We start from the raw sequence: 23,800 nt of genomic DNA, 5'->3' as shown, positions 1-23,800 counted from the left end.
GGTGGCTCTTCTCGGAGAAGCCCGCGGACAGGCTAGGGGAAGGAGATTGTGCTGCGGAAGGAGCCGGGTTTCACTGCAACCCCGCGGCCCCGCAAGCGGGTGGGTGGCGCATGCGCGGCGCGGGTCGTGGAGTTGTGAATGGTGCGTCTTGTTTGCTAGAGTTTGAGGCGGGCGGGCGCGCGAGAAGGAGGGGTGGGGCCGGCGGGGAGGGGGGAGGGAGAGAAAAGGGGGGGCCGGCGAGAGGAAGTGGCGGCAGCGGCCGGGGGAGGCTAGAGCTGTGTCTGCGCGGGCGGCAAGCAACGGCTGAGGCGGCGGCGGCGGTAGCGTGGGTTGGGCTCAAGCAGACGGCCGCACCTCAGACTCCCTGGAGCGGGAGCCCACGCGGGCGGGCTCCTGAAACAAAGAGCAGCGGGAGTCCAGACGCCGCGGGTGGGCGGTCAGCCGGTCAGCACCGAGCCCGCCAGCGGCTGCCCGCGCTAGCCCGGAGCGCGGACGCTCGGCGCGGCCTGAGGGCGGGAAGATGCCGCGCGTCGTCCCCGACCAGAGAAGCAAGTTCGAGAACGAGGAGTTCTTCAGGAAGCTGAGCCGCGAGTGTGAGGTGAGGCGGGTGGGAGGCGCGGAGGCCTTGGCGCGCCCTGAGTGGGCCCGGGCGGAGAAAAGTTTAGTTTGAGCGGCTTGGTTCCCGGGGAGCCCGAGGCGGCGAGCCGGCCGAGGGTTAATCTCACCCCGGCAGCAGTCCGCCCACAGACTCTGCTTGCCCTTATCGGAGCCGCGGGGAGCGGGCGGGCGCCGCCGCGGATTTGCCTCCTGATTTCGGGCCATCTCTGCCCTGCAGATTAAGTACACGGGCTTCAGGGACCGGCCTCACGAGGAGCGCCAGACACGTTTCCAGAACGCCTGCCGCGACGGCCGCTCGGAGATCGTAAGTCTGCGGGCCCTGGGGCGCGGGGAGGCCGCGGGGGGACCCAGGCGCGCGCCACTCACTTGTTGCGCGCGGCCCGGGCGGGTTCCGGACGGCGCCGCGGACGCTGCGGCTCCCGGAACTGAGCGGGCGCAGGCTCACTTCCTAGTCCGGATTCGAATGGCAAAAAAAGCCGACGCCGGCGGCTCGGTCGGCCCTCGGGCGGGCACGCGTTCCTTCGCCTTGGCCGGCTGCGATGGTCCTTGGTTCCCAGAGCAGGCTCGGCTCTCGGAGTGGAGCTCAAACCCGAGCCTGGCAAGCGTCATCGCCTAGGCTGTGACCTCGATCGGGGATCGGAGTGTTTGTCGGAAGAATACACCCGTTCGTGAAAAGAATCACTTTTGGTCAGCGATAGTTTGTTTCTGAGAAGCGAGATTGGCAAATCTATATATGAAGATTATCTCCCCATACAGCCGAGAGTAAATCTACTCCACTTATCTGTTGCCCTAATAGCAGAGGGGGTAAAAAGGGCCCCGGAGGATGGACCATTTTCTTTTCTTAGAATGTTAAGAGTCTGAAAGAAACGTCTGTTTTCCTCTTTCTAACCTAAACATGTCGCTCTTAGTGTTGGAGTCCCTAAAGAATTGCCTTGTTCTACGAAACCAAACCCGTGGTTGATTTAGAGCCGCCTGCTTTATGTATGAAAACTGCTACTCATCCAGTCCTGGGTCGAAAAATATTAGTGACCTTGTTCCTCTCCTGGCTGTTAGTTGTCCGCTTCAGATGTTTTGGTTAGGAAGCAACAAAGGAAAGAAACTGGAGGAAAGAGAATTTTAGGTTTTTAGTTTTCGGTTTTTTGGTTTTGTTTTGTTTTAGTGGAAACAATGTAATAGAATCTTGGTATTTGCTCAGTGACAGGCTCATTGCCTTATCCCAAACTTGAAGCAAAGGTACAATTTGAATGAATACAGGTTAACAGTACAAGACTATTGGCGAGTGTATTCTCTCCCCCACACAATTTTTTTTCTTTGAAATATAATCTACATATCATGAACTCAACTTTGGATCACTAAAACCAGATTTATTTTTTAAAGTTTTTTAGTATTTAAAATGAAGGCTCTTGGAATTGAATTGATACTGAGATGGCACTAGATGCATTAAGAAATTATAGGATATTTGATCACTAAAGTGTTTCATAAAAGAAAGCCTACCGCTTCCAATCCATATCTGGTTTCTTGGAGTAGTTGTGATAGTTACATGCTTGCAAAAGCATTAGAAATGCTTTTCAGCGTTGGCCCTGGGTGGTAGAAGAAAATCCTCCGTTGGTCCAGTGATGATGGCATCCTTTGCCTGCATTTCGGAAGCAAAAGGTGGATAATATACTTGATAAAGGATTTCCTGGATGTTTACCAATGATAAATGTAAAAAATAAGATACAAATAAAATAAACTATTGTTTAAAGCTAAGTTGTTTTTTAATGTAGTGATGCGTAGCCAGTAGGATTTATCTATTTATTTGTCCTATCAGAGTTTGGTGCATGTAATTATAAATTGGGCATATAGTTCAAGGCACAGTATATCTAAACAGCTGTATTTTAATGTTGTGAAATAGCAGTGTTATAGCTTTCTTCTAGAATGAATTACACATTCTAGGCTCTAAGTATTTGGCCCTACAAGTTTTATTTTTCTGTTTTTCTTTGAGAAAGGTCATATGCAACCTAGGCTGGCAATATATCGCATTGGATGAATTTATTTACAGTTCTCCAGCTTGAATCTCCCAGGTCCTAGATTACAGGTGTTTGCTATACATGGTACAACTGAGAAGCACCCCAGTTCCTTAAAAATTTAATAAGCTTTGTTTATTCTCTGAAAGATTTGCAAGTTAAGAAAGATAGATTGAGCCGGATGGTGGTGGTGCATGCTTCTTTAATCCCAGCAAGGCCTGGTCTACAGATCAAGTTCCAGGACAGCAAGGGATATACAGAGAAACCCTGTCTTGAAACAAACAAAACGAGAGAGTGTGTGTTTTTATTCCATACTCTCGGTCTTTTTTTGAGATTATAATTCATTTTCCCTTCCCTTTTCTCCTGTTCTCACGCTTTTCCATATACCCCTCCCCAGTTTCCTTTCAATTCGTAGCCTTTTTTTATTTCATTCATATGTATATATATATTTATATATAAATATATATTTCTAAATTTAACCTTTTCAGCCCGTACAATATTATTTGTATGTATGTTTTCAGGGCTGACCATTTGGCACTGGACAGCCAATTGGTGTGCTCTTCCCTAGGGAAGACCACTTCTCCGGATCCCAGCTTCCCCCATTTGTCTCACTCCTTTGTGTAGTGTTGCGGCCCAGTGGGCTTTTCCCAGTTCAGTTTGGCATGTCCAATGTCATCCTTGTTCGGCTAGTCATGTTGGTGAGACTTCATGAGTATAGCTTCTGATATTACCGGAGACAGTCTCAGCAAATTCCCTGCTCTCTGGCTCTTAAACAATCTTTCTACCCCTTCAGTGTTCCCTGAGGCTTAGGTGCAGGAATGTTTTATAAATGTATCCATTGGTACTAGGCTCCACAACAAGTAATTAATATTTAATTTTTTAACATTTATTAATTCAGTGGAGGAGGCAGTATGTGTGCCATGGTGAGTGAAGGTCAAAGGGTAACTTAAAGAAATTGTCTTTTTCCTTCACCATGTGGGTCCCAGGGGTTTGGATTTATGTTGTCAGGGTTGGGTATGTAAATAATTTCACCTTCTCATTGGTCCTTTGTTAACTAATTTAATTATTTGTATTTGGGAAGGAATTTCACATCCTTCTCTTTCTGGTTTTTACCTTTTAATTAATTGTTTCCTATTCTCCCCACCTAGTACTAAGAATTTCCCTAAGGTCTTGAGCAGGCTAGGCAAATAGTATATATAACTAAACTGTAGCCTTTTGAAAAAGTGTTATTTTAGACTTTGAAGAGGGTCTTACTAAGTTGCTTTGAACTTGTGATCTTTGTGCTTACTGACACAGGATTATGTTGCTTTCATTTATTTTTGACGGATCAGGGGCAGCGGTCATACTCTCAAGTAGCCCAGGCTAGCCTCAAATTCAGTACGTAGCTGAGGATAACCTTGAATTGATTGTTTTGCCTCCTGTATAAGTACAGGACTCTATGGGCTAGAGCTGTTCTAGCCCGTGGTTGAGGTCATGCCTAGCCCTCCAAAGAAAACTTTCAGGACCTTTAGCTCACAGAAATAGAGATCATACTCTTGAGTATCTTCTAAGTAAAAATATTTTTTTGTTTTGTATCAAAAATATTGATTATCTGAATTTTGAATTTAGAGGTTATATAATTTAATGCCTGAAATTTATATCTTCTGAACTGATTGTGGTGGAACTTGCTTGGCTGACCAAGTTGACCTTGAATGCAGAGATCCACCTGCCTCTGTATCTTGAGTGCTAGGACTAAAGGTGTGCACCACCTTGCCTGTCATCAGTTCTTAGAGGAAGCTTGATGGAAAGGTCTTTAATACTAACAATACAAGAAATAATCATGAGAAAAATGAGTTAGGATTCTACTGTGAGAAGTTAGAGAAGCAGAAACTTTTCTTTTTCCATTTTTTGTGTGTACACACGTTTGTGCAGGCGCTCACTCGTGCATGAGTGGTGTGCTTGTGGAAGTCAGGACAGTTGAACTGAAATCAGCGCTTTCTTTCCACCGTCTGGGCACTGGTGGTGAATCAGGTCGGCAGGCTTGTGCTGCAGCACCTCTATCCACTGAGCCGCCTCCCAGGCTCCATTTTGTGTTTTGAGGCAAAAACTCACGTCATACAGGCTAGCCTTGGAATTCCTGATCCTCCTGCCTCTGCTGCTTGACTGCTGTAATTACAGGTGTGAGCAACACCCACCTTAGGAAGTCTGAGGTTGCCATTTGAACAGGATGTGAGGTAATAGGATCTACAGTGTCTTAGCACAGAGCTGATTGAGGGCACTAGTGGTTGAAGGATTTGCCTCTTAGTAAACACAACTGTCAACAAACATGCCTCCTGGGCTGGATTTAACCTGCCAATTCTCTGTTCTGAAAACGTTCTCTAAGGCCAAGAAAGTTAGCCCTCAGTAATTTCTCTTTGGCTGTGTCTAAGCTTTGTGCCTGCAGTCTCAGTGCTGGCGAAACTGAACAAGATGACCTAGGCCCTGGAGTGTGAAGACAGCCTGGGCAGAATAGTAGGATACAGTCTCCAAAGACAAAACTTAGCGTGACAGCTCCTGCTTGTGATCCCAGCACGTGGGTACTTGAGACACGCGGACTGCCTGGAATTTGAACAGCCTGGGCTTTGCTGAATTTTAGGGCATCTTGTGGGGAGGGATTATTTCTCTTATATTTAATTCAGCACACATTTATATAGTGCTTACTGGTACTTTTTGAACCAACTTAATAAGGAAACTGAAGTATGCCTTCGGTCATACAGCCTAGGCAGATTTCCTTCTAGAATTCTGGTTTTCGTTTTGGGAGGGGATGGGGTTGGGCAGGGTCTCATGGAGCCCAGGTTGGTTTTAAACTTAATATGTAACCAAAGATGAACTTGAATTCATGATTCTGCTTTTCATTTGAATTGTACTGGTAGAGCTTTTATGGGTAAAACTTACCTGGTTGAGAGATTGAGCAGTTAGGCTGATGAAATGTACTTATAGTGCCAGTAATAGAGATAAATAGGAGGTGAGAGAGCAAAAGGATTGGTTAAGGCCATCTTGGGCCATATAGTGGGACCCCTTTCTCCTCCTCTTCCTCCTCTTTCTCTTCTTCTCCTCCTTCTTCTCCTTCTGCTGCTGCTGCCTGCATGTATCCCTGCAGGCCAGAGAGGTCACCTTATCTCATTACAGATGGTTGTGAGCCACCATGTGGTTGCTGGGAATGAACTCAGGACCTCTGGAAGAGCAGCCAGTGCTCTTAACTTCTGAGCCATCTCTCCAGCCCCCGGGACCCTTTCTAAAGTTGTTATTCCTGATTGGAACTGATTGATGAATTCATCATCTAATAGCTTAGAGCATGTCCCCCGAATGTGAGCCCCTTGCTTTCAAAGGAAGGTTATGTTTTAGAAACAATTGATGCTTCAGAATTTAATTAGCAAAATAAAACTATGCTTCTAGCAAAGAGGAGTTCATACATAGATGACTTAAAAACTTTAATTTATGTATATGGGTGTTTTACCTTCATGTATGTCTATGCCCTATGTGATGTGCCTAGTGCCCACAGAGGTCAGGAGGGCATTAGATCCCTAGGAAGTTGAGGTGCAGGTGATTGTGGGCCTCCATAAGGATGCTGAGAATTGAACTCCAGCCCTTTGAAAGAGTAGCCATTGTTCTTAAGACTGAACTGTCTCTCCAGTCCCTAAAATGATTTTTTCCCCCAAGTCAGGGTCTCACTATATAGCTCTGGCTGTCCTGGAGCACACTGTGGACCATGATGGCCTTGGAGTCTAGAAATCTGCCTGTCTGGGTTTCAAAGCTGGGGCGTCAGGCCTGGGCCATGCTGCCTGACGTGTCAGGACGCTCCTGTTTTTGTTCTTGTTTTGTTTTTATTTCATGGTTCCCTGTATGCAAGTCTGTGCATCATGTGTGTGCAGTTCCCACAGAGGCTTAAGAGGGCATAGGATCCCCTGGAACTAGAGTTACAGATGTTGGGAGCCGCAAGGTGGGTGCTGGGAATCCAACCTGGGTCCTCTGCAAGAGCAGCCAGTGCTCTAATGTTGGACCACTGATCCAGATCAAAATGTGTGTGTTTTTTTTTTAAAAAAATACTATTTTTACTTATTTCTTTCTAAATCTCTTGGAAAGGGGAATAATGGTATTTTTGGATTTTGTTTTATGTGGGGAAGGAAATAAGAGTTAAATTGCTCAGAGGCTACATAAAATATTTTTTTGATGATGGTTTTAGATTGTTCTACATATTGAGCTGTACCATCTAACATTCCTTCCTTTTTTTTTTTTTTTTTTTTTTTTTTGAGACAGGGTCTCATGTGTAGCCCTGGATGTCCTGGAACTCACTATATAGACCAGGCTGATCTCGGAACTCAACTCACAAAGCTCCATCTGCCTCTGCCTCTGTCTCCTGAGTGCTGCTAGAATCAAAGGGTGTGCACTATCACACTTGGCCTCCTAGTACTTTGTTTTTTTATTGACTTTGGAACTCATGCTTTAAAATGTACTTAAATACTGCAGGTTTTTAAAATGTGCCACACATGGTTAAATGTTTTCTTGAGCCAAAGAAACAAGAAAAAATAAAATCTCATTTATACAACTTTAAATTATGTTATTCTTTAAAATTCAAAATCATGGGTGATTTTCACATTTGAAAATAAAATTTTAAATCCAGGGATAGAGGTTTTGGTTAGACACGAGCAATGTGAGTTCCTAACGTCAGCAAAAAAAAAATGACCTGAAAGAAAGTATTGATTCCGTGTCTGATTTTATATTTAAGCAGCCAATGGCAAATGCCCTTAAAATGGAATCCGATGTTTGTAACTTAATACTTAAGAAAAATGATGAGTGCATGTTTTTTACTTCAAGTATTCTCGGTGCTGCCTGGCTTAAGACATAAACTGATGTAAAAATAAATGACTGCCTGCATAATTTATGTAATGTCCTGCTCCTGATCCTGTTTGTATTGATTTTTCTAAAAGGCTTTTGTGGCCACAGGAACCAATCTGTCTCTCCAGTTTTTTCCGGCCAGCTGGCAGGGAGAACAGCGACAGACACCTAGCCGGGAATATGTCGACCTAGAAAGAGAAGCAGGCAAGGTAGGAAATATCTTTGCAATTTAAAGTATTGTGAATTGTTTTATTATTGTCTCATTACTTGCATTTTAATAAGGAGATTATTAGTCTGACTACCCAGATGTATGGTTAGATTTGTTAAAAGAATGTAAAATGATTTTAATGACTTTTATAACATTTAATTCCTAATTATATATATATGTATATATATAATTATCAAGAGAAATTCTAACTTACAGGAAAATATTCTACATTTAATATTCAAATTTTGATTTTTTTTAAAAGTTAGCATAAAATTTTTTGTCTACTAAAATATGATAGTCTGAAATGAAGGAGAAAAAATGGAGGAAAAATGTTTAAAAATTTTTTAAAAAGTTAAATGTTTATTTATAAACAAGTTGTAGGTATTTTGTTAATATAACAGTTGATTTTAAGAACATCTACTTGAAAATATTTTCTATTTATTTTAAGGAAAACTTTCTGGGAATTCAAATAAATGCTTTACAATTTTTATGTTAGAAGTTGAGGTTCAAGTTATAAAAATATAGGTTGAAATGTTTACACTGATAACTTAAAAATCTATATTATGTTACTTGATAAAAATTTAAATAGTATTTTAGATTGATCTTTGATCAAAGAATAAAAAAAATTTAAATCAACTTATTTTATAAATTGTATCCAGTTGTATAGTCGGTTTTTTTCCTGCATTCTCTGTAGAATGGTTTTGTTGGTGTTTGGGGTTTTGCTTGTTTGTTTTTCTGGGACTTTTTTGTTTTTGTTTTGATATGGACAGTCTCTTGTAGCAATGGCTGACCTAGAATTCTTTGATCCTTCTGACTCTACCTTGGACTGCCAGGGTTACAGTTATGTGCCACCACACCCAGCTTGTAGTATGTTACCATACCTGTTTCTAGCAACTTGATAAATTTTGCTAAATTATTTTCCTAAGTGTCAACACCATCACCATTGTGTGGCTTGGCAGATTTGGCCTTTTTAGTTTGGGGGCAGTTCTTGGACTTCTTAGTGGATTCCAGGTCAGCCTAGCTACAGTGGGACCCTGTCTCAAAACGGCTCTGCAAGTAAAAATGTGTGTCTGCCACCCTTGATGGCCTGATGTGGATCATCAGAATCTGTTGTGGCTGTTATCACAGGTTCAGCACTCCTACCACAAGGTGGGAAGTAGAGTCCAGAGGAACTACCAGAAATTAGTGGATTTCACAGTCACAGACACAACAGGAAAGACCCTGACTAAAAACAAAAATGGAAGGAAAGAGCTGGTCCTGAAAAAGTGTCCTCTGGTGTTCAGACACAGCTGCACCCCCATCACACACAAATAATAAAATAACTCTTAAAAAAATGAAAAACAACAACTGAAAAGAATTAGCAGCATATAAACACTAATTAAAAGATTTATCTTTTTAAAGATTTAAAGTATACATGTAGTGTTCTGCCTACATGTATACTTGCAGACCAGAGGGCACCAGATCTCACTGTAGACGGTTGTGAGCCACCATGTGCTTGCTGGGAATTGAACTCAGGAACTCTGGAAGAACAGCCAATACTCTTAACTCCTGCTCCATCTCTCCAGCCCCAGATTTACCTGTTTTAAGTATAGTGAAAGACTTTGTTTAGATTTGTTCTTTTTGTTTTGTTTTGTTTTGTTTTTAGAGACAGGGTTTCTCTGTGTGTAACTGACTGTCCTGGTCCTGTGTAGACCAGTCTAACCTTGAACTCACAGAGATTCACCTGCCTCTGCCACCGGAGTGCTGAGATTAAAAATGTGTGCCTTCACCACCCGACTGGATTTGATTTTATTCAGTTATTGATTGATTGATTGACTGATTGATTGATTGATTGATTGATTGATTTTTTTTTGAGACAAGGTTTCTTTGTAATTTTGGAGCCTGTCCTGGAACTAGCTCTTATAAACCAGGCTGGCCTTGAACTCACAGTGCTGGGATTAAAGGTGTGTGCCACCCCTGCCTGGCTACTCATTGTTTTTTAAATCCTGCAGTCTTTCCCTTTTCAATCTAAAGATTAGCTAGTGGCCCATAAAAGATCAAATCTAGGCCAGGTGATGGTGGTGCATACCTTTAATCCCAGCACTCAGAAGGCAGAGGCAGGTGGATCTTGCGATTTGGAGGCCAGCCTGGTCTACAAGAGCTAGTTGCAGGACAGGTTCCGAAGCTACCTAGAAACCCTGTCTCCAAAAAAACAAAACAAACAAACAAACAAAAAGGAGTAGTTGTTACATAATTTTCTTTCTTGTGTACTAACTTGCTTAATTGGAAAAAATTAAACTTACTACTTAAAATGTTTCAATTTCAATAGCAAATGATAAAACTGGTACAAGGTATCAAAATATTTACATCTTACTAATTCTGGTTTTAGAAGTTTGTTTTCCTAAAAGAAGGACAGATGGTAAATATTTTCAGTTTTGCAGGCTTGTGTTCTCTGTTGCAGCTTTTTACCGCTGTAGTTGTAGTGTCAGAAGAGCTGAACAGGCGAGTGGGCTGTAGTCCAAGAAAGTGGTAATGCTGGCCAAAAATCATTGTTTTTCTTTTATATATAAATTATGTTTACATACAGATGACAGATCTTTCATCTATAGTTTTTTTTTGTTTGTTTGTTTGTTTGTTTGTTTTGGTTTTTCGAGACAGAGTTTCTCTGTGGCTTTTGAGCCTGTCCTGGAACTAGCTCTTGTAGACCAGGCTGGCCTTGAACTCACAGAGATCCGCCTGCCTCTGCCTCCCGAGTGCTGGGATTAAAGGCGTGCGCCACCACCGCCCGGCTCATCTATAGTTTTATATATAAATTATGTTTACATACAGATGACAGATCTTTCATCTATAGTTTTGCCAACACCTATACTCGCCCAAAAAAAAAAGGCAGAAAACAAACAACATCCTTTAGACCTATTGCTGCATGCTGCTAAGGTAAAATACTCCAGTCGATTTAAGAAAGGAATACTAACCTAGGTGTTCTCATCCATTGTATTCAGACAGTGGGTTCTTATATTTTCTTTCTTCCTTTTTATGCTTTGTTGTTATCTTTAGACTTTCTGTCTCCGCAGGCCTAAGGCTGACTACCAAACAATTGAAGAATTTTCCCAGATGTTAATTATTTGCCAATGTTAATTCTTAATTTTATCAGATACCAAATGAGTATCATCTCATGTTTTTTCCACCTAGTTTGAACTCCTGATCCTCCCGCCTGTACTTCCCAGGTGCTGGGATTGCAGGTGTAAATTCCTTTGCTTTAACCTAGTTACCTCCCGGTCCTCTTGTTCTTCTGGACTGGTAAGTGACCAGGAACGTTTGCAGTTTTAAATAAGTGGTATTGGTAGAGAAGCAACCTAAAGAAGGTTGGGAGACGATGTGCTGTGGAGGCATCTAGGGGAACATCGTAAAGGACCTTGTGATGCATACTATATAGTTGACAAGCAGGCCGGTGTAGCTAGAGGAGACGGTAAAAGATGAGACAAGGGAAATAAAGTTTGACCATGGTAGACGATTATAATGACTTGATTTTTTTCAAGACAGTTTCTCTGAAGCCTTGGCTATCCTGGAACTCACTCTGTAGACCAGGCTGACCTTGAACTCAGAGATCTGCCTGCCTCTGCCTTCTGAATGCTGGCTTTAAAAGTGTGTAGCACCACCTCCTGAATTGACAGACTTTTTTAAAGGAATATGCTTTTATTATATTTTTATTTGTTATATACATGTGTAAGGTTGTGGAAATCTATTCTTTATGTCGAATGTAGGGATTAAACTCTATTTAGTAGGCTTCACAGCAAGTGTTTTTAACCATTGAACTGTCTCACTTGCCCAAAGATGTTCTTTTTTAGTTTTTAAATTTCCCCTGGTTTATTTGTTTTAGTTTTTAAAGTCAGGGTCTCACATAGCTCAGACTGATTTTAACTTTTCTATATAGCTGAGGTGGGCCTTGAACTTCTAATACTCTTCCCTCCGCCCCCAGTATTCTGGGTGTGTGAACCAGTACACCTGGCTTGACACCGCCTTTTATCTTGAGTGAAACCGAGAGTGATGTCAGGGTTCCGAGCAGATGAACGATACGGTTTGTGTTAGGTTTTGACAGATTCACTCTGTATTCTAGGTTGATAATAGATTGTAAAGGCCACAGTGAAGTAGGGAAACCAGTTTGGCTATTGAAGTAATCTTGGCAAGGTGGTGCAGTAAGAGGTGAAAGTATCCCGAAATAAAATCATCTGAGTTTGTTTATAAATTGGATGTAGTGAGTGGGAAAGAGTGTGCTAAGAACAGCTCCACCTCTTTGGCTAGAACAACTGGAAATGTGGGGCTGCCACCATCTGAGGTGGGAAGGGCTGCAGATAGAGGAAAAAGCAGGTTTGCTCAGTTTAAGACATGTGATGGTTGCTTTTTTTTTATAGCTTCTGTTTCCTTACTGCCTACTCTGAACTCCCAAAGCTAACTAACAAACTGACCCTTTATCTGTTTAATTCAAGAGTTGAGTGACCTTTGAAAAGAATCAACTTTATTGAAATGTAGTTTAAATATAATAAAATGCACTACTTTAATAGCATAATTTTTACTTTAACAAATGTATGCATACATATAAATGTACTATGATTAAGGTAATGTTTAGCCACTTCAAAAGTTTTCTCAGGCTTCTTTATACAAATCTGGGATTGCTGTAGCTGTATGGCTCTGGGTCAGGTTCTCTCTTGAGATCACATTCACACTATTAGATAGGGCTGGACGGTCTCTGAAAACTTGTCTAGAGCCAAAGGATGTACTTCTAAGCTCATATGACTTCTGTTTGCAGATGTGTGCTTTTCTGTCCTGAAAAAAATGAATGAAGTCACCATGCTTTTTATGACTACTTCTCCGAGTCATTTGTGTCTCATTTGGTTTATTAGCAGCTAGTCACTAAGTCTAGGCCACATTCAACAGAGAAGGGGATTATTACACTTGGGTATGAATACCAGGATGATGGGATCATTGACCATGTTGGAGCCCAGCCACAATAATAATTGTTAAATTTACTGAATTCAGAACAGCTTACAATGTTAGTAAAGAAGAAACAATTTTTTATTCAAAACAGTAGTTTTGTGATTCAAGAAAACAGCTTCAGAAAATAGCCCCCCTTTATTCTTTTGCTTATGTGATAGCAAGAGTACTTTTACCTAGGCCTGTTAGCAAAGGTTTATAATCACACCTTCTCAGGAGGTCTAAGTAGGAGTATCAAAAATTCAAGGCCTTCTTCACCTACAGAGTGAGTTCAAGGCTAGCCTGGGCAACTTAGGGAAACCTTGTCTTAAAATATAAGGCAAAAAGAGGGCTGGGGATGGAGATCAGTTTTAGAGCTTTTGCCTAGCACTTGTGAAGCCCTAGGTTCAAACCCCACACACACTCAGTTTTCCCCCCAAACTAAGGATTTTGATGGGTTTTTGTTTTGTTTTGTTTTTCTTTTTCTTTTTTCCAAACCAAAGGACTTTAATAAGGAAGGTCTGTTAGCAGGCTGTTACCTGAACATAGGTGCTTTATATAAGATCAAGATAGAGCATAGTATTATATATTTTTGTTTTAAAGAATTTGAAAATTTTAAGAAAGGATAGGCTGCCCTGGAACTCATCATATGGATCAGTCTGGCCTTGAAACAAAAAGAAAAATTGTATATGGGTGTTTTGCCTGCTTGTAAGTTTTTTTTCGCCCTGTGTGTGACTGGTGCCCAAAAGAAAGAGGGCATTGGATTCCCAGGAACTGGAGTCATAGAAGATTATGAGCTGCTACATGGGTGCTAGGAATTGAACCTATGTCCTCTGGAAGAACAGTCCGTATTCTTAAACAGTGAATCATCCCTCCAGCCCCATTTAAACGGTCATTTACTTGAACTGTTTGTATTTGGCATGTCGTTGGTTTTGTTTGTTTTGGATAGTACCTATGAAACCCAGAGCCTTGCATGGTTTACTCAAGTACTCTACTACTGAGATGTGTTCCTAGCCTTTATCTTGGCTCTTAGAGTCTTTCAGGGAAGATTTAAAATACTACAGCATAGTAGAAAGGTAGAGTCAATGCATTTGCATATTCATAAGTGGTAAGCAGAATATTCCTCATGTGAGGATTAAATGAAGTACCAGAAAATATTTTGAAATTTGAATTGTTTCAAGACTAGTCTCCTATAGCACAAGTTGGTCTTGAACTCATGTTTATTCTGATTCTACCTCCCATTGGTACACAGATTACAGGTTTATGCCAGTATGCCCAGCACTGAAAATGCATCTTAAATTGTAACCCCCATCCAAAGTTAGCTATTAGATGGTTTTATAGGTAAGATTGTAACTGAATAATAGTGTTAGTGCTGTAGTATGACTTGGTAAGATAATTCAGGTAGGCCCACAGTGCTGCTGGAATACTTCATCTTTTCCTAGTAGCCCATCTTGGTATATTATACACCTTGGCAACCAAGATGTTTTTAATTCTTCTTTAAACTGCTTCCTTGTAATTTAGCTGTCAAAAGACAGCTAATGAAAAGCAACTTATCAGAACTTAAAATTATTCCTAAATTGAAATTATATAGACTCATCATAATTCCTTTGCGCTTTCCTCTTAGGACTTTCCAATTACATTTTATTTCAAATGAATGCAAATGGTTTTGGTTGACCATAATTAATAGTCTTGAATGATCACATTAATTTTTTTCATGTATTCTGTTTGACTATATATGGTAATTGTATGGTTTAGTTAGTCTAAAGCGTATGAAAGCTGATTTCAGAAATTAAAAAATGAACTTGATTGTTTACTGTTGGTTGACCCTGTATTGATCCTATGAAAATTGAGTGTTCTATTTTTGTCTGTGCTCAGGAAGAGAAAGGTTTAACTCTTTTCTAAAAAGTAATTTTCAGGGCTGGAGAGATGGCTTAGGGGTTAAGAGCACTGACTGCTCTTCAGAGGTCCTGAGTTCAATTCCCAGCAACCACATGATGGCTCACAGCCATCTGTAATGAGATCTGGCGCCCTCTTCTGGCCTGCAGGCACACATGGAGGCAGAATGTTGTATACATAATAAATAAATAAGTCTTTAAAAAGTAATTTTCAGGGTTGCACATGGTCCTACCTTTTTTCTTTTCTTTTTCTTTTTCTTTCTTGAGACAGGGTCTCATTATGTAGCTCTAGCTGTCCCCAAACTCAGAGATCTGCTTGCTTCTGCCACCCAACTGCCAGGATTAAAGGCACAACTTTACACACCTTTACGTCACCGTCACACCTGTCATAAGATACTTTGATCCTCTTTCCTTAGTCTTTCAAGTGCTGGGATTATAGGCTTGCCAATAATGCTTATGAAGATAAAATAGCAAAGTGGCTTTTAACCAAATTTTATTTAGTGGATGAAGAAATTTTTGAGCAGGCTCCTCTGTTTAAGATATATTGCCTCTTATTTTCTCTCTTTTCCTCCTGATTTTTAACGTATGTGTGTGTGTGTCTGTCTGTGCCGGGCAACTTGTGGGTGTAGGTTTTCTTTCTTCCACCATGTGGGTTCTAGGGATTGTACTCAGATTGCCAGGTTTGGCAGCAGTTGTTCTTACCAGTGAGCCATCTTGACAGCCCCATTAAACAATTTCTACTTAGACTAATATACACTAATATTTTAACTTAAAAGCCGTGTGTATTTCATAATACGGGCATGACTAGTCCATAAATATGCACTAGGGGCTCACAGGAGGAAAAGACGATGGTGTTTTATATATGGACATGGAAAGGGGCTCTCATTTTCAGACGAAGCTCTCGGAGGAGGATGAGCTGGAGGAATCTCAGAATGCAACTGCATCCATTCGGCTCTGGCCAGATGCTTAAGTGCTCTCGGGCAACAGCTGATGAAGCTTCCATGTTACAGCACTGCTGCTACTGCCAGCTTTTCTGAGTCAAACTCAAAAGCATAATAAGCCTTGCACTTAGGGAAAAAAATACATTGATATCAAGTAAAAATAATTGTTTAGAAAGGATATTAGTGATGTGTTTGTATAGTTTTTGATTTTGAAGAGTATACAGATTTCATGTTATTAATGGTGGTAGTGGGTTTTGGTTTTTGTGTTTTTGTGATATGGTCTCATATATCTCAGGTTGGCATTTAACTAGCCACATATAGAAGGGTGTGATCCACTGTGCCCAGCTCTTATGTGGTCTTAACATAATCTTTTCGTTGTTGTTGTTGTTGTTTGTTTGTTTTTGTTTTGAGATAGATTCTTTTTTGATTTTTCAAGATAGGGTTTCTCTGTAGCTTTGAAGCCTGTCCTGGAACTAGCTCTTGTAGACCAGGCTGGCCTCAGACTCACAGAGATCTGCCTGTCTTTGCCTCACGAGTGCTGGGATTAAAGGTGTGTGTCACCACCACACAACCTGGAGATAGATTCTTACTATGTGGTTTAGGCTAATCTCAAACTCAATCCTACCAATGTCTTCCAAGGACCAGGATTACAGCTTTTTGCCACTGTGCCCAACAATTTACTAATTTATTGAATATGTGGTTAAGTGTGTGTACATGTACACAAGTTTCAAAAATGTTTTCGAGTTTTATGTTTTACAATTTGTCATTTGAACTATATGAAGTAGGTTTGTAGATCACTATAAGAAACTGTTTTCTCCTACACACTACCCTGTTGTTATTTAGAGTCCAATGGGAATAAATGACTGTAGTGACTATCTGCAGTGGCTGACTGTGCACTTATGAACAGAGGGGACCGTGTGGTGACCAGAGGGTGAATCAGAACCAAGTCTTTGAAAGGAACCTGTTAAGTCGTCTACAGAAATAATTACAGCTGGGCAGCAAGGTACATAATTTCATCGGTGGAATCTTGTTTTCCTGGGTGCTTCTGGCCAGTCTAGCGTTATAGCTAGCTTGTCTGATGATTCATTAGTGTGGGTAGAACAACTGTTCATTGTCTGGGGTGGGGTAGGGATAGCTCTTCCCTTAAAAAAAATGCCGTGTAGAGCTTTGGTGGAAATGTATGTGTAAGCAGTGTTTTTGTGGTGGTCTGGATTTTTACTTAATCGTTGTCTTAATTTTTACTAAAGGAGATATATTTCCAGCAATCATTGTAAAATGTGAGGAATGTTGTGCTGGTAAATGAAAATAAGTAGTTTGAAGGCCAGGCACGGTGGTACACACCTATAATCCCAGCATTTAGGAGATGAAGACAGGAAGGCATGTGAGTTCAAAGCCATACTGTGCTACACAGTGAGAACCTGTCTCAAAAACAAAAACCTCAAATAAACAATAACAAAATATAAGTAGTTTGGAAATGATTAATGTAGGGAAGCTAAGAACTTTTCTATTTTTTTACTCTTTTATTAATAAATATATAAATATTTATGGGGGATGGAGAGATGACTCAGTAGTTAAGAGCTACTCTTTCAAAGGACACTGGTATCTTTCCCAGTACCCACAGGGCAGCTTAAAACAATCCATAACTCTAGTTCCAGAAGAGCTAATGGATGCATTCTTCTGACCTTTAGGGCACCAGGCAACACAAATACTGTACACAGACATACATGTAAGCAAACTGAATATTATCAGTTTATATTTTTTACTATTTTTGTTTTTGTTTTTTTCGAGGCAGGGTTTCTCTGCAGCTTTTTTAGAGCCTGGCCTGGAACTAGCTCTTGTAGACCAGGCTGGCCTCGAACTCACAGAGATCTGCCTGCCTCTGCCTCCCGAGTGCTGGGATTAAAGGCGTGCACCACCACCGCCCAGCTTTGTCGTTGTCTTTTAATTTTATGAGGCATGGTTTCTCTGTGTAACAGCCCTGGCTGTCCTGGATATGCCCTATTTTGCTTTTTTTTTTAAAGACAGGGTTTATCTGTGTAGTCCTGGCTATCCTGGAACTTTCCTGTAGGCCAGGCTGGCCTCAAACTCAAGATCTACCTGCTTGTGCCTCCCAAGTGCAAGGATTAAAGGTATGTGCCACCATACCCAGTTTATCAGTCTGTATTATGGAGAAGAGAAATACTCTTTCCAATTGAAAAAAAAATTTTTTTGAAGAATGACATCTTTACTTCTTCCTTTTGCCAATAGATTTAAGGTTGATTTCTGTGCATATTGATTTATGATTGAATATTGATGTGCATTGGTTAGGTTTATAAATTTTCAATCATTGTGCTTTGCTTATCTCAAAATTATCTTCTTCAGAACTCAAAGTAGTTCTTTGAAGCATAGCTTTTCTACTTTCAGTTTGCGTCACCTCAGCTACTTAGATAGAATCTTTCCTAAATGGGATTGGTGTGGCAGGGGGAAGGACAGCTGAATTGAAGATGCCACTGCTACTTCCAGATTGCTTATTCTTAGAACATGCAACCTCTAGACCTTCAAAGAATGAAATATTGTACAAGTTAATAAATGAGAAATTGATCAGACTTTTTCATACCCTTCTTCTGACACTTAAATTTCAGGACCCAAGTTTACCAGTTTGTTTTTATTTATTATAGCTGTCTAAGGGGAAGTAGAGTTAAAAGGAGTGAGGTTAGGTGTCTTGCTCAGTGTCATATTTACTTGTTAATACATGGAAAGGTTTAATCTCCACTAACAACTAACACACAACTGTCTCTCTCCCTCTCCCTCCCCCTATCTCTGTGTCTCTCCCCTCATTTACTGGAAGGAGGAGCACTTACCATATTTTGGTCTATTATTCTACAGAGTCCTTGGAGTCCATCTATGAAGGAGGATTAGCAGAGTTTTTACCGTCATACTGAATTCTTTTTTGCTTTGCATGCCTCTTTGAAAAGCTAATGAAAATAATATTCTTTAGAAAAATGCACCTGGATTCATAAGTAAACTATTCGGAATTTTACAGTTTCTGGTTTTACTGAAATAGACATTTAAAGTCAAACCTCCTTATGGGTTTTCTGAACTTGGGCATGCAGAGGTGGGTGAGTCTCTGATATAGTGTAGTCAACAAAGGAGAACTTGGCCCTGTGGTTATAATGCATGTTCTCGTTTAGTAATGGCTGTTCATCGTCTGCTCTGCATTATTTACTTCTGCCAAATTGAAAAGTTGGACTTTCTCCAAGTTCTTCATCAGTCCTCATTTCCTGTTTATTCCTCAAGGAATCTCTCTTCCCTTCCTCTAGATTTAAACCCATAGTATTGTTAGTGGCCACCATATTTATAATATCAGCCCAGATCTCTAAGAAAACTGAAATCTCATATTTTCTTTCTAGCTCCTCTAAATTTGTCTGTTGTGGTTGATTTTAAATTTTGGCCTTTTCCTGACTTTTCACTTAGTATAGTAGCTTTAGGGTTCATCTGTGTTATAGAGGCAATACTTTGATTTTTATTTTTGTTGTTTGCTTTTTTGTTTTGTTGTGGGGGTTGTTTGTTTTGAGGTGGTCATCCTGTGTAGTACAGGCTTACCTTGAGTCTGTAGTGCTCCTTCCACGTTAGCCTTCTCAGTGCTGGAATCAGAGACGGGCCATCGTGTCCAGCATTCATTCCTTTGTATGTCCGAATAATGTGCCCTTGTGTTAATAGTATAGTTGGATGATACAAATATGTCTTTATTGAACTTCTTTGTGGCTTGAATGATGGGGAATTTGAAGCCATAAGTTAAAAATAAAGTGATTTATATAACTTGGATTCAATATGATATCAAAAATATTGCTGTTTAGATCTTGAGTTAAATTCTAATAAACCAGCTTTTACTTTTTTCCCCCCTAAGGGAAGCTATAGTCACTTAAATCCGTGAAGTCTAGTTCTGTAGTATTTAGCTTTTGGAAAGATAATCTGCTTTGTTTCTTCTGTGATTGGCTGTATCTGTTTACTAGTTTTTAAGGCTTTGTAGAATCCATTTCTATAACATATTTTTTTCCAGGACAGTTGAGCTTCATTTGGGGGCATATAAAACCTTTCTTTTCAAAGTTTGAAATAAGGCATCATTTTCAATGAAATAAATGTCTTTGTGTTTAAATGACATTATTGAATTAACATTACAAAATACCAGTTGTTAAGAGACAGCAGTATATTTTCTTCAGACTTTGAGGCCTGGTTTTCATAAATATATAAAAGCACCAAAATTTACTTTGAAGATTATGCATAAAACTGTTTATTTCAGTGTGATCATTAAATAAATCACCAGGATCATCTAGATGTTATTTTAAATTGGGAGTCCAGACATTATTCTTCATAATGAATGTATCCATTTTTCTAAAGCCATTTAGGAATTTCCCAAAACAGATCCGTGGTGGTCTCCTTTTCATGAAAGATTTATAAAGAAGTAAAAGATGCGCTTTAAAAAACGAATTTCATAAGAGAAATATTTTTGACTGTGGATGTTAGTTAATATGAGTAAGCTAAGAAATGGTAGAATCTGCAGTTCTAAAAGATATAAACCATTTACGAAGAACACAAATCTGGTTTAAAAGTAACATGAAGTTGACCTTTTTAGCCATGATTGGTATCAGAATTTAGCATAGTGGAGGCTTTGGTAGTGAGATGTCACGCTCTCTGTCATGTGCTGTAAGGAGTGAAATCTTCTTTGGAGGTGTGGTAAGCCAAGTGTTGTTAGGTTTCTCTGGGTACTGAGTGGGAGGTTAGCATAGTCACTGGACTCGAGGTGCACACTGATGAGTTAACGTGCCTGGACTTGGGAGTGAGTAGGTGTGCTCACCAGCACGAGGAAGAAGGAAGGAGTTCAAGGTCACTCTCAGCCTCAGATCAAGTTAGAGGCCAGGCTGGGTTTCATCAGACTCTCTCAAAAAAGGATAAATAAATAAATATATTTATAATGTAGAAAGGAATGAGCACTTATCAGAACAAAAGGAAATGTGTGGTTAAACGGTTTTAACTACAACTGCAAACTGTTTCCCTTGCTCAAATAGGAGAAAAACTAGAGCCATAGTTTTTGGAGAGCTTTCTCCTCCTCCTCCTCCTCCTCCTCCTCCTCCTTTTTCTTCTTCTTCTATTAGTAGAAATTGGTTCTTCGGGTTTATCGAAACATTTATTTTAAAAAAGCTTGTTCTTAGCATAAGGAGAAAAACATAGAAGATTACCGAATTGAATGAAGAAGAAAGGATAATTTCAGCTTTTCTCTGTTTTGGTCTGGGTTTTTTTTTTGTTTGTTTGTTTTCTTTTGTCTGGTTTTGACAGTTTCTCTATGTAGCACTGACTGTCCTGGAACTCATTCTGTAGATCAGGCTAGCTCTAGAACTCACAGATATCTGCCTTCCTCTGCCTACTAAGTGCTGGGATTAAAGGCGTGCCAGTTTTTCTCTTAAAATGAGAAACTTTCCTACCCTTTTAATGTCGTAGAAGTAATAAAAATGCCAGTTTTGTTCATAAAACACTAGACTCATCCAGTGATGACTTGTCTTGTATATGTAGGTGAAAAACTCACTTTTGAAGATGTGTTTGGTTATTTGGAGCTTTGAAAATTCACTGCAGTTCCACTTCCTCTGAATTTTAAATATCTTATTCAAGGCAGTGAATGATTTAAATTTATGCTTATTTTCATTAAGAAGCCTGTGTTAAGTGAAGTAGAGAAGATATAAAGAAAAGCAGTTTTTAAAATAGCCAGGATCAGTTCAAGGCCAGCCTGGGCTACATGAAGTTCTGTTTTCGAGATGGGGTTTCTGTGTAGCTCTGACTGTCCTGGAATGCACATTCTAGACCATGCTGGCCTTGAACTCGCAAAGATTTACCTGTGTTTGCCTCTAGAGTGCTGGGAAGCACAGCCATGCTTGGCATGTGTGGTGACTGACTATAGTCTCAGCATTTAAAGTGGAAGTAGAATGCTTCTGAGTTCACAGTCATTCTGAGATCCATGGCAGCTTGACATTATGGCAGTGAAGACTGTAGGAACTATGATAAATTTCTCTCGGTTTATATCTGTGTCATAATACAATATTTATCTTGAGTAATATTAGTAACCATTCTTTCTTTGTGCATCCTTTTTTTTTTTTTTTTTTTTGGTTTTTCGAGACAGGGTTTCTCTGAAGCTTTTTTAGAGCCTGTCCTGGAACTAGCTCTTGTAGACCAGGCTGGCCTCGAACTCACAGAGATCCGCCTGCCTCTGCCTCCCGAGTGCTGGGATTAAAGGCGTGCGCCACCACCGCCCGGCGAGCATCCTTATTTTTGAGAAAAGTCAGCCAATGTGAGAATTAACTTGACTGAAATCTCAGTTTGCAAATTCTGCTTAAAGTGACTTTAGCTCAGCCAGGCGGTGGTGGCGCACGCCTTTAATCCCAGCACTCGGGAGGCAGAGGCAGGTGGATCTCTGAGTTCGAGGCCAGCCTGGTCTACAAGAGCTAGTTCCAGGACAGGCTCTAGAAACTACAAGGAAACCCTGTCTCAACTGGAAATTGAACCATCTGAAACTGTAGTCCTGTGGGATCTAATGCCCTCTTCTGGTGTGTAGATGTACTGGTAGACAAAATATCCATATACATTAGGTCTGATGACTTTTTGTTGGTTTTCAACTGTCTTTTTTTTATGTTTTTTTTTTTTTTAGGTGTACTTGAAGGCTCCCATGATTCTGAATGGTGTATGTGTTATCTGGAAGGGCTGGATTGATCTCCACAGATTGGATGGTATGGGTTGCCTGGAGTTTGATGAGGAGCGAGCCCAGGTAGGGTGATTTCAGGCTTTGTTGGAGATAGTCCTTTTATTTAGCTCCTAATGTTGTCTTTGGGGAACTATTTTACCTTATCTTTAGAGTAGTGTGTTTGGGCTTTGGAGGTGATTTAGCAGATAAGGGGCACTTGCTGCCTTGCCTGAGGACCTGAGTTTGGTCTCTAGGACCCACGTGGTGGGGAGAACCAACTCCTATAAGCTGTCCCCTGACCTCCATACACATGCTATAACAGGTGTGTGCCCATACACACAAACACACCCACAAAACAAATAAAATACAATAAAAAACATTTTTAAAATTAAAGAGTAGTAGTGTCTTAGTTAGGGTTATCATTGCTGTGAATGACGTACCAATACCTAAGTTGGGGGGAAAGGTTTGTTTGGTACTACCCACAATGAGCTGGACCCTCCACCATCATCATCAGTTAAGAGAATGCCCTGAATGCTTATCTACAACCTGATTCCAAGGAGAGATTTCCTCCTCTCTGATGAGTCTCACTTGTGTCAAGTTGACACAAAACTAGTCAGACAGGAGTATGGTTTTGCTTTTGTTTATTTTGAGATAGTGTCTATAGTCCTGGCTGGTCTGTAAATCAGTGTATAGATCAGGCTGACTTGACATACATGCTAATTCTCCTACCTTTACCTCCCTCTGCCTCGTGAGTATTAGAGTTACAGGTGTGCATCACTGCGCCTTTGTTTTCAAATTGTTCTTTTCCTTTTTTGTTTTTTGAAAAGGGTCAAACTCAGTATGCTGTAGAGGCTGGTTTTAAACTCCTGATCCACCTACCTCTCCTTCACGCTTGCTGGAATTGCAGCTGAGTCCTTATATCTTATATACTTCCTGCTGCTGGAGAGACACGAATGCCTGTCTGTGTTCCAGCAACCAAATAAAAAGCCAAGCATGACCCTTGTAGTCCTGTAACCCCAGCACTGGGAGAAAGGAATGTTAGAGACAGGAGGATTGCAGGGGTTTGTGGCTGCTATCCTGGTATATAGGCTGGTGAGAGCAAGATGAAGAGTGGTTGAATCAGCTACCCAACATTCTGTTCTTTTCTGGCCTTCATGAACGTACATACATACACCATAGTCAGACACATAGACATATGTACTCCCTGTCTCTGTCTCATTTCCTCTTGAGAAAGGATCTTTCTATAGTCCTTGCTAGAACTCCCTATGTTGACCAGTCTGGCCTCAAACTCAGAGACCTACCTCAGTAATTTTAAATTCCAGAAATTCTATTTGACTTTTCTTTTTTACAAATTAGCCTTCTTTAAATTTAGCCTGAAGAATCATTGTCATTCTCTCTCTTTTGTTTTTGTTTTTTTTTTTTTTGAGACAATTTCTCTGTATAGCGCTGACTATCCTGGAATTCACACTGTACGCCATACTGGCCTTGAATTCAGGTCTGCTTGCTTCTTCCTCCTGAGTGTTGGAATTAAAGGCATGTGCCGCCACCATCTGGTTGGCATGACTTCTTTAATCTGTTTTTTTTTCCGTGTGCATAAATATATGCGTGTATGTGTGTATCTGCAC

General features: G+C 40.5%; 1 protein-coding gene across 2 annotated transcripts in view; it reads left to right on the top strand.

Moving 5' to 3' along the window:
* The first annotated feature begins 241 nt into the window (after nucleotides 1–241).
* Nucleotides 242–23,800, top strand: part of Cbfb (core-binding factor subunit beta) — a 49,232-nt gene continuing 25,673 nt past the window's right edge. For both annotated transcript variants that reach the window (XM_038312741.1, XM_038312742.1), the window contains exons 1-4: nucleotides 242–598; nucleotides 836–922; nucleotides 7,571–7,687; nucleotides 22,143–22,259. In XM_038312741.1, the coding sequence (XP_038168669.1) occupies nucleotides 521–598; nucleotides 836–922; nucleotides 7,571–7,687; nucleotides 22,143–22,259 (399 nt within the window). In that variant the 5' untranslated portion in view covers nucleotides 242–520. The remainder of the gene's footprint in view (nucleotides 599–835; nucleotides 923–7,570; nucleotides 7,688–22,142; nucleotides 22,260–23,800) is intronic.

This window comes from Arvicola amphibius, chromosome 15 (assembly GCF_903992535.2).
Source record: "Arvicola amphibius chromosome 15, mArvAmp1.2, whole genome shotgun sequence".
NCBI lineage: Eukaryota > Metazoa > Chordata > Mammalia > Rodentia > Cricetidae > Arvicola > Arvicola amphibius.
The sequence above is the reverse complement of the archived record's forward strand: the minus strand, read 5'-3'. Positions and strand labels throughout refer to the sequence as shown.